General features: G+C 32.5%; 1 protein-coding gene across 1 annotated transcript; it reads right to left on the bottom strand.

Moving 5' to 3' along the window:
• Window positions 1-7931: 7931 nt before the first annotated feature.
• LOC108995608 (ethylene-responsive transcription factor WIN1-like) lies at window positions 7932-9153 on the bottom strand. Its single transcript, XM_018971197.2, has 2 exons — window positions 8920-9153; window positions 7932-8747 (listed from the first exon to the last, which is right to left on the bottom strand). Exons 1-2 carry the CDS (start codon window positions 8997-8999, stop codon window positions 8192-8194), a joined length of 636 nt encoding a protein of 211 aa, XP_018826742.1. The 5' UTR covers window positions 9000-9153; the 3' UTR covers window positions 7932-8191.
• Window positions 9154-11195: the final 2042 nt, after the last annotated feature.

The raw sequence follows: 11195 nt of genomic DNA on the forward strand, positions 1-11195 counted from the left end.
CACACGGGGAGAAACCCGTGCGTGTAGAGGAAGAGAGAAGGTGATGGGCTTCGACCTGTTGTGGCGGGAGAGAGAGAGGTCTGTGGGGACGAGCTCGGCGGGCTGCTGGTGGTGGTACGGTGCCGTAAGGGTGGCTAACGGCGGCCATACGGGGAGAAACCCGTGCGTGTAGAGGAAGAGAGAGACCTACGAGCTTCGGCCTGTTGCGGGGGCAGAGAGAGAGGTCGTTGGGCACCAGATCGGCGTGGGGAAGGTCGCCGGTCGCTGGGCTTGGTGGTGGCGCGGTAGCGGCGGCCGGTTGCGCTGGGCTGAGCCGAGGAGAAGACATCGAGAGGGAGAAAGGCGTGCGGCTGGAGGGAGGGAGGAGAGAGAGGGAAGAATGAAAATGAAATAAAAAGTTAGGGTTTTGAGATTTTAAATCTCAACCATTTATTTTCAATCCTCATTGATCTAACAGTAAAGATTAAAACATTAAAAATAAACTATGAAGATTAAAATATTAAAAATAAACTAATTTAAAATAGATAATTGCAATATAAATTCAACTTTAATTTATAAAATATTAATATTTTATCATTAAATAAATGATAGAGTTTTGTTAAATATTTTTAAAAGAGTAAAATCATATAAATAATTAGAATTTTTAATATAATTTAAATCTCATAATATTTTTAATTAATTAAAATCATTTAAATAAAATGATTTTCTACCATTATAATATTTTTGAAATTTCCAAAATAGAAGAGACTTACTTTAGTGATGAAAAAATATGAGAACAATATAGAAATAAAAGACTCTGTATTTTTTTAGTACTCCCCGGGTCATTGAGTAGTATGGTTGAATTCTACAATTCATATATTGCAAGTGAGGGGAAAAGAAAACTTTTTGGGATTTAAATCTAACATTTCATCATAACTCTCCAAATTAGATCCAATGATGAAAATTTAAATACTGATTTAAATTAATTTAAAATATATAATTAACATATAAATATCATATCATAAATAAATTATCAAATTTAATTTATAAAATACTAATCTTTCATCATTAAATAAATGATAAAATTTTGTTAAATATTTTTAAAAAAGTAAAACTATATAAATAATTAAAATTTTAACATAATTTAAATATGATAATATTCTTAATTAACTAAAAAGAACTGTTACAGCTATCGAAAAAGTAATCCGAAAATGTGTCCTGAATATGTATTTCACTTTTTTATTTTTCTTTTCTTTTTTTATGTATATTTTTAATCATCATAAACATTTTTTAAAAAAATAAAAAATTTACAACATTATTAAAAAACACTTATTTAATCACTAGGTTTAAAAAAAAAAATATTAGGCAAACGTCCATTGGACGTTACACTACCGCTAGTATATATATATATATATATATATATATATACATAGAGTAATGTTATATATAGTATTAGAATGTACAATTTCTATATATTTGTTTTTTTTTTAAAAGTAAGGATTATTATTAAAAAAATAATTTTTTCTTGTGGATCCTTAGACTTACTCACTTTTTTTGAAGGGAGTAAGCGAAATCTTTTGCAATCCTAGAGTGAGCAGTTCCCACGTACTCCATTTGAGAAAAGTAGATCCTAAACTTATCCATTTTTCTCAAAATGAATATAACATAAATTGCATACTCCAAGATTGTATTATTGTATATAGCATTACCCCTATTTGAATCTGCAATATATATATAGACTTATTCTATTTAAATGACTATTTAATTTACACAATATTTTTAAAATACAATTGCATAATATAAAAGAATATATAAAATCATATATATTGTATTGTTAACCTTGCTTTGTCATATGGTCCTAACTATTGTTACAAAAGTCTTATATATATGCTAGTCGAATATTAATTTGGTTATATATAAATGGTTTAACTCTTAAACTACTACAACATACAGGAATCTGTTTTTTTGGACCAAAATTTTTATTGCTAAAAAGTGATTTAGTTGCGAATGTGTCCGGATCCTAACAACCGGCCTCTTATACTCCAACTGTTATGACTGTTCATTCTATCAACATTCTGATCTAATTATAATTATTTTTCTTTCAGTATCTTCACTCACTTATCAATATTCAAAAAATATATATGATGACTATCATGTAATAGCATTATCATGTTATCGGACCATATATAAGATATTGGTTTTTCTATATATATTTCGAATTAAGTCTGATTATATATATATGACTGGATATATATACGTAGTACATGAGTTTGCTCTTGGATGAACAGTAGTGTCTAGACTCTTCTCTTCTTGGATATATACGTACACACGAAAACGACAGTAACCAACCTCAAAACCTAATCGATCGTGTGAATTTGTATCTTAGAAAAAACCTCAAAAACCAAGAGACTTTAATTTCTCGATCGTATATTGGGGGGGGGGGTCCTAATTTATATGACCTACATGCATGCATCCATATATATATATATATATATGGGATCGGGTAGGCCTTGTGCCTTTCGTCTTCCCTGTATTCATGATTAGGTTTCGAGGTTGGTTATTGTCACTTTCTCTGCATAATTTTCTGTTTATGAGTACGTACCAAAACGTGTGGAGATGGAATAAACCTAACTTTCACGCCAAATATTTGAAGTACCTCCCTCGTGTATATAATTGCTCTCTCTTACTACCGGCCTACCTAGCTATTAACTAGCTAATTATTAAGTCAAGCGTATGACCACCTTATATAAGTTAGTTGTAGACAAGGCTTCGTTTGAGTTTGGATAGCATAAGTATTTTATCCCATTATTATATTTTTTTTAAATTCTCATGTAAAATTTAATAAATAATTTAATTTTTTCAAATCTTTAAATTAATAATAATATTAAAAAATAATATTATAATAATATTTTATTTTATTTTTAATTTTAATTTCAATTCATCTCATCTCATCTCAAATCACTATCTAAACGATATCTAAAACTTTTGCTTCGTAGTAATATGTATTATTCTATAGAGAGAAGCTAGGGAGCGGTTGGGCTGTTAATATTAGAAGAGCAGCCCTACAATAATATGGTGACACGTAGAAGATTAATAATGTTTACTCTGTACTAGCATATACCTGATCAACAACCCAAACGAAATCCTCACTCCTTTGTCTTCCCGAAGATCCCAACCCAAATGAAATCCCACCACACACTCATCCTCGATGGCGCTTGACCCATTCGTTGGCAAGGACGAAGCTCCACCCAGACGGTGACAGATCTCGATCCAGATGGTGACGATGTCGATTCGGCAATTCATGACTAATATCGATTTATGTTTGAGAGATTTTTGTGTTAGCTTTTCATGAAAACAGAGTTAAAAAATATGAGTTCTTATATAAAATGGAAGCTTTTACAACTGATAAGCTTTTATGTTTGGAACGCTTTCACGTTTATTTTGAATGTATTGGACAAATTATAGTTTTGCTTAAGTAAGCTGAAACTATGAGCGTATTTTGCAGCTACATTTAAGAAGAATGCATTGGTATTATTCCCTAAGAATCATAGTTAAATGGTTTTGAAAGTCCATCCTTTTTTACTGACCCAGTGAACTTAGGATTGTATTATTTATGAAGGTCCATTGGCCTATTTTTGTTTTAAGTATATATTAGATTTCTTCATTGTAACCTTGTTTGGAAAATTAGTTTAATTTTCAATTGTTCTAGAATCAACCAGGTGGTGGTGCAAAGAGTCGGCGACGATGGCAACAACGTAAAAGAGTTTGGCTTGTTTGAAATGCATGGGGAAGAGAAAACACGGGAATGAGGAAGCACTTGCGGTGATTTTGTGTGGTAAGATTGCATTTTCGTGTTGTATTTTTTTTCTACGTGTCACCATCTCATTGGAGGGCTGCTCTTCTAATTTAAACAAACCGACGGCTCCCAGCGCTTCTCTTCTATAGATCTTGTATGAAAATATATATTCTCATTGAGGAACAAAAAGTCTTTTGGGCGACTGGAGATATTTTGCTTTAGGGTGAAGGGCGGTGCAGATTTTTTCTTTTTGGCGGTATTATCTTTCAATATACCATATCTTTGGGGGCCATGCAGCCAACCTCCTTCCCGGAGGCTTTTATGTCAGGGAACTGTTTCAGCTTGAATTGAAGCAAGTCGGGTAGGCTTTTAATTCAGTGGCCCTCCAATTAAATTATGGCATGTGCATGCGCCTAGGAAAGTAAAAAATGCCTTTGATCCCACAAGCTTTTCTTTTCACATGATTAATGTGGTCGTCCTATAGTACCATACTTGTTTCATGCGTTGGATGTACAAACACTATAAGAAAAAAAAATATTCACGATAAAAATAGATTTATTTTAATAAAAAATAAACACTTTTATAAGAAATATAAATAAGTAATTTTCTATATTCTCAGGAGTTCCCGAAGTTATGTGCAAGGATGCTCTTCCTGCTCTTTCTTGATCCAAATGTGCAGGTTTTGGTAGGATGGGTTGCCGTCATGATATTGTACTGTAGAGATGATCATAAGTGTATTTTCCTTAATTTGAACCCTGTATAGGTTTAGGAGTTTCTACTACAAGTCTTTGTTTGATGTGTCAATAACAATATACAGATTTTTTTCTATCACCAAAAAAAAAAAAAAAAAAAACACACACACACATGCACAACGGCGGCCGGTTGAAGACATTGTTGGAGTTACATTTGTAAAAATGGTTTCATTAGCTATTAGATAACTAAGTGCATGTTTGAGATTGCAGTAGATGATATAACTTTTAGATTAAGGTGGTTTTTAATTGTAGATCTTAAGGACTTGTTTGGATAGTGAGATGAGACGAGATAAGATGATTTTAGATGAATTAAATAAAATATTATTAGAATATTATTTTTTAATATTATTATTTTTTTGAGATTTAAAAAGTTGAATTATTTATTATATTTTGTATGAAAGATTAAAAAAATTGTAATGCTAAGATAAGATGATATGAGATGGATTGAGAGTGTTTCTGTATCCAAATGGAGCCAGTAATAAGCTTTACTATTAAAAACTTATTTACTTACTATAAGAAAAAGAGTTTTTTTCCAGCGACATGAAAAGCCATAAATTCGTCAATTTTTTTTTTCTTGCAATTTTGGTAACTTGCATATGTTTAAAACAACAGAGCCACTTCTAAGTGGTTCGTCTGTTTTTCAAAGAATAACATCCATCCAATTATAGGGCGCCACATCATAAATTACACCATAATGAGGCTAGACTCATGCACACAGGATTGAATTGCAAAACACTACAAAACAAACCAACTTCATCTACGCACGACTTGAAGTCTTCATCTTAAGTCCGCGTGCGTCGCCAAGCAAAGCACCACCACTAGCATCCGCCGCCACTAGTTCACCACCTTAAGGCCGTCGTTTTCCTCCTTGGCCCATTTCGCAAACACCGATTTTGCCCACTACGCCGCCATTGGTCCATCCGTCCCCCACCATAGTTTGTCACCAACTAACAATTGTTCATAGCTGACTCTAGTGACCTTGGTGTTGCTCAGGTATTTCCTCTTTATAATGTATGGTGGGGTTGGTTTGGAAAAACAAAATAAAGGAGTTTTGTTTCAATTTTTCATCCAGAAATGGATGAACTATTGAGATATTTTTTAAAGGTTTTGAGGAAACAATGCATGGAATTAATGGCTCACAAGGATGTCCACAACATCCTTGCATGTCCAGTCTTTTTATCTGCAATTTCTAGACCTCAATCTCTTGGCATATGGGAGCATTAGGTAGGACTACTTGTTAGTGTTTGGTGGTTAGTCCTAATTCATTTAATACGACCCATGTAGGACTTTAATTACTACTCTTTATCATGCAATTTAATTTTGCTGAATACCGGATTATTAACTTTTTATAAATCTTTACACTACTGGTGTTTAACAAAATGTTTGAAAGAGTTCACTTCACATTACATTAGTATGTCTAGCTTTGCTTTTAGTTTAAAGATGCCCATATGTCTGGCCGAGAGATTGATGAATTGTTGATGATTTGTTTGAAGGAAAAAAAAAAAGATGCCCATATATTAAACACACGTCACACCCATCCTTTTTTTTTTTGTTTAAAAAAAACCACCTTGACGATGGCTTGCACTCCAGACTTGCTCTTCTTTATTTGGGTCGAATTTGTTGCACAAAGTTTGAGACAGAAGAGAATCTAGTTCTAGTCTTATTTTTAGAGGGAACTTATGCATTTCCAAGAAAGTCTTTCATGATCTTATGCGATAATGAAGACACTTTTTAAAATTGAAGAGGAGGCGACAATTGTTTATATAAGAAAGTCTTTCATGATCTTCTAAGATGAGCTGTTCAATAGTCTACGGTACCAAGCAAAAAAATTGTATATGAGTGGTGAGGCCAAAACATATGGAGTGACAGCCCATAGTAAATAAACACCTCTTTACTATGTGACATTATTAGGTGATGAAGGACATGTTACATGTACATGACATATGTGAGAGTTTATGAGAATTATTTGTAGGCACATCTTGAGTGTTTTTGGCAAGAAGGCAAAGTTAATTATATTACCACAACATTATGTTCTAGACATATAGACTATTAATGCTAAGAGTCGACCCATTCTCAACATACCATGTTCTGATAACCAAGCGCGACAATGACAAGATGAGAAAAAAAAGTCAATGATACAACTTTATGACATTGTTGAACTTGCATCACAGTTAGCTGAAAAACATAGTTACTTCACACTTGCTTTGAAAAAGTTTCACAAAAAGTTGTTTGCAATGGAAGATCATGTAGAATGTTCATAAATGGTGCCCACCAACGATGATCAAATATTTAGAAGTCAAGTTATATTGAACTTTTCATAAACGGTGTAGAATCCTCCACAGGTGCCTACAAAAGAGTGCTTAAAGTCTTTGAGATCGAAGAACCCAAAGGAAACACAAACAATAAAGAAAAGACATTGTAACATTTGTAAGAATGAGGGACATACTAAAAATAATTGTCATTCAGTGGGATGGACGAGCAATATTGAGTGAAGCAAGACTTGAGATCATAACTTCTTTTAATTAGATGGCAGTACTTTGATCTCATGAATACGGTTTGACTTCTTATTGGAGAGTAGTTTACTTGGACAGAGTTGTGTTGTCTCTCAGACAGTGGTCTGTAAAGGTTTGCAGCATGAACTAGATCATATCAATCACAGTTATGTACTGGGAAGCTATTAATATTGTAGTTGGTTTGTTATGTATGTTTTAAGTCAAAGTTATAATGTCTGTTATTAATGAATGCATTATATTTTATAAAAAAAAGTTTACTTGGTATAACATGCTAATTTATGCTAAAGTGATACATATTATATAAAATCTAAACATTTAATATACAAAAAATCAAATGCATTTACGTGTACATGCATGTATATATCATATGCATTTGGTGAACCGATGAGTAAATAATTTCTTGATTAATTTTGAAAGTTTTCTAAAAATGTTTTCACTCTCAAGAATTATATGCATTGTCGGTTTTAAATATACTATATTTAATTTTAATATTTATTAAATTATTATATTGCAATTAAAAAATCTCATTTTTGACTTTTCGACTTAGGCGCCCTCAATGTGCATTGAGCTGGCTAGCCGCTGATCTACTACTCGTCGACATTGTCGTTTTCTGTGGTTTATATTCAGTGACTCTTCATTGCAGATAATTAATTATTTCCAATAAATTAATCTTAAGTAACACACATATATATGTCATGTCCAAGGCCGGGGCAATCGTGCTCGAGACTAAGAAAATAAAAAAATAAAAAATAAAGAAACAAGATGAATATATATATAATTCCCATGCTGATCAATAGTCTAGTAGATGATCATCCCATATTACAATGCAAAATTAGCAGCACCTGCATTCACCAAACAGTATCACAAGGAAATAATTGTAACAAAACATCATGATCAGTACCATTAATTTGGTATCAGATTTCTGTTTGCATAGACCTCAATTAATTACTTATTTCGGTCTTTAATTTGGCACACTCATGATATAATTATATGGCTTATATATGTTTGATATATAATAAAGAAATTTAATTAGCTATTTACATGAACCCCTTGACATGAATATTGATCTTCTTTTACTGCTATATATATATATATATTTATGTATATATATATTTATGTATACTAATATAACATGACCACAAGCAACAAGACTAGGGGTAAAAACTTCCCTTCTCTTCTTCTTCTTGAATACCGAAGGATGAAGGGCTGGGAATATTCCTGTTAAGAAGCTCCTCTATCATTTGCAGTGCAACTCTCTCCTCTTCATCCATCTCTACTCGCAGTTTCGGCCCTTCCATTAATGTCGGAGATTCAGAAGACAAATTGGGTAACGATGAACTAGATTGAACATCATCGCCAATATTCTTCTTTCCAAGCGGAACGGTTACGATCCAATTCGAATCAGAGTGTTGCCCAGCACGTTTTTGCCAAACACCTATATGGGAGCTCTCAGTGTCAAGCCTCAAACAAGTCATAGATGGGGACGGTGCCTTGCTGCATTTTCTAAGCTTTGCATGAAGAATTTCTGATAAATCCTTTGGCGATGAAGATGGGGAATCCTCGCTAGTCTTTGGGTCTCCTGTCGAAGTTTGAGTTGTTGGGAAGTTGGTTTTGGCATTGCGGCCACTCATCAAAATGGCAGCTTGGTCGTACGCTCGGGCTGCCTCTTCGGCTGTCTCAAATGTGCCTAGCCACACCCTTCTCTTCCTGTTACATGACATAATTACAGGAAGAAAAAAAAAAAAAAAAAAAGAGGACTGGTACAAAAAAGCGACTAAAGTCGAGAGGGTCGAATAGAGAAAGGCACAGAAAGTTTCGTTTCTGCAGATATTTTTGAGTAAGGTAGATCGATCATGTAAAAGTACTGGAGAAAGCTTACAGTAATGGGTGGCGTATTTCCGATACCCAGGAGCCCCAGTGACGCTGCCTGACGCCTCTGAACTTCTTAGATTGCACCATGATGTTATTCAGAGAGAGATTGAGAGATGCAGTAACAGCAAAGTACAGAAGGAACACAGAAGGATAAAGGGGAAGGCAGGAAGATGGGAGTTGTCAAACTTTCAGCGAAATCGTCACGTACAATATTGTCGGCGAACTTTCAGAGTATCGTACTCTCAATTGTCTGTAATATTAAACATTTTCACCTAAACCTTCCATTATATAGAGACTTGCCAATAAATGACCCTGCACGTTCAGGGTCGTTGCGAGTTTGTCCCATTGCATGGAAATTAATTATTAGGTTATCCACCTACCTATAGCTATTAGCTAGGGTCTTCTCACTTTTCTTCTCAATTTCTAATTTTTCATAAAAATGCATCGAATGTAAATAGTTTAATTTATTTTTACAATTTATCCCGACTCTTATCATTTAATTATTATAATTTTTTTAAATTTTTATATACAATAAAATAAAAATAATTGGATATTATCTATTTCTTGATTCTTTGCTTGTCGGCTATCGTTCACGTTCATTTTGGCCAAATTAAATATTGGAAATGATGGAGAGACGTGATCAGAATTCGGACGAAGTAGGATGGTACGGGCAAAACAATTTTCTTGAGAAATCGATGCGAAAGTAGTACTGGAGTCCTCTTGCTTTGGACTCTGCTGAGTTTTGTCAAGTCTAGTCTGTGTTTCCGATTTGACGCATATCGACTTCTGCACAAAATACAATCTGTAGTTTTTGGAGATACACCTTTGTGTGCGTAATGGTTGATGATAGGCTTACGATTTTTTACTTTTTTTTTATTATTTTTAATATATTTGTTTTATTTTTATTTTTTTAAGTATTTTTTTTTAAAATTCTAAATGATTAATTTTTTTTAAATATACAATTTTATTAATAATCATTTTTATAACTATTAGGTTAAAAAAAATTAAAAGAAATAAAAAAATAAAAAAGAATAATAAAATGATAGTAAAAGAGTGGTAAAACCATTAATAATAAAACTGTAAGTTCTTTAGCATAATGGATAATGATAGAATCATTTTACCACCACTTTATTATTCTTAGCGTAATTATTATTTTTAAGTAATTTTTTTAATATCTTTAATTATTAAGGAAAAAATTTTAAAATATACAATTTTACTAATAGTCAATTTTTTAACCATTAAATAAAAGAAATTTTTTTAAAAAATTAAAAAGAATAGTAGAATAGTAGTAAAAGAGTGATAAGTCTATCATTATTCTATCCGAATTATATTTAAATGCATGCACGTTAATTTACTCCACAAATGCAATGTAGTAGATTATTGTATGGGATTTTCTATAGTTTAATTTTCAATCCAATGGAATATTAATATAAGAGAAATGATATTTACAGTTTTAAAGTCTGCAAACTCACTCTTCGCACTCTTTTTAAAAAAAATTGAAAGAATTTAGGACTCTTATGGAAAAAAATTATTTTTTTAATGGTTGATCCCATTTTTTTTTTTTTTAAAAAAAAGATTGCGCAAAATCACTTACATACCTTAAAATTGTATCTAACATTACTAATCTGAGTATAATTTTTTGGTGCAAAGTACTCATATCCAGGGTTTGTAATTTTGAGTACGACTACAACCTCAAGAATTCAAGCTCTGATTCCCATTTTTTGAGCCATGATCAATTCAAGTTCCTCATTTCATAAGATATTGTACCCTAATCACAAACAAAAACCAATCAATTAATCCAATTACATGGAGCATATATATATGTATATATATAAATTTTCTGATCTACAAGGCTGCAAGACCATGCATGCATGCACCTTGCAGTAACAGAAGGCATAGACCCAATTCTTAACATCATGACCAGTGTCGATCTATATGTTTGGCTCCAACTATATATCAGCAATTATTCTCAATTTTTCGGCCTATTATTATTTGACTGATCTTTTCTCATCTCATGATCTACTAATTTCCAATGTACGACAATTTGAAGTTTCAATCCTTATTATTAATATTGATCGAATATATATATATAGATATAAAGTGATGATCTATTTATATTTCTATTACGAGCAATAGGCCTGCAGTTCTGATAAAGTAAAGGTTTATTAATACATGGTCCAAGCTAGGGGCTATTACTTAGCTAGGTCACGTATACGTACGTAGTTAAAAAGAGTTGGTACTACTACTGTATGCACTATGCAGGCCATCTCTCTCTCTCTGATA

This window comes from Juglans regia, chromosome 1, assembly GCF_001411555.2.
Source record: "Juglans regia cultivar Chandler chromosome 1, Walnut 2.0, whole genome shotgun sequence".
NCBI classification, from domain to species: Eukaryota; Viridiplantae; Streptophyta; class Magnoliopsida; order Fagales; family Juglandaceae; genus Juglans; species Juglans regia.

Bases quoted from the DNA above. Each gene is read 5' to 3' on its own strand.
- LOC108995608 (XM_018971197.2), bottom strand. From the start codon at position 8,999: ATGGTGCAATCTAAGAAGTTCAGAGGCGTCAGGCAGCGTCACTGGGGC. The intron at 8,748-8,919 runs GTAAGCTTTCTC...GTCATGTAACAG, and splicing joins GAAATACGCCACCCATTACT to GAAGAGAAGGGTGTGGCTAG.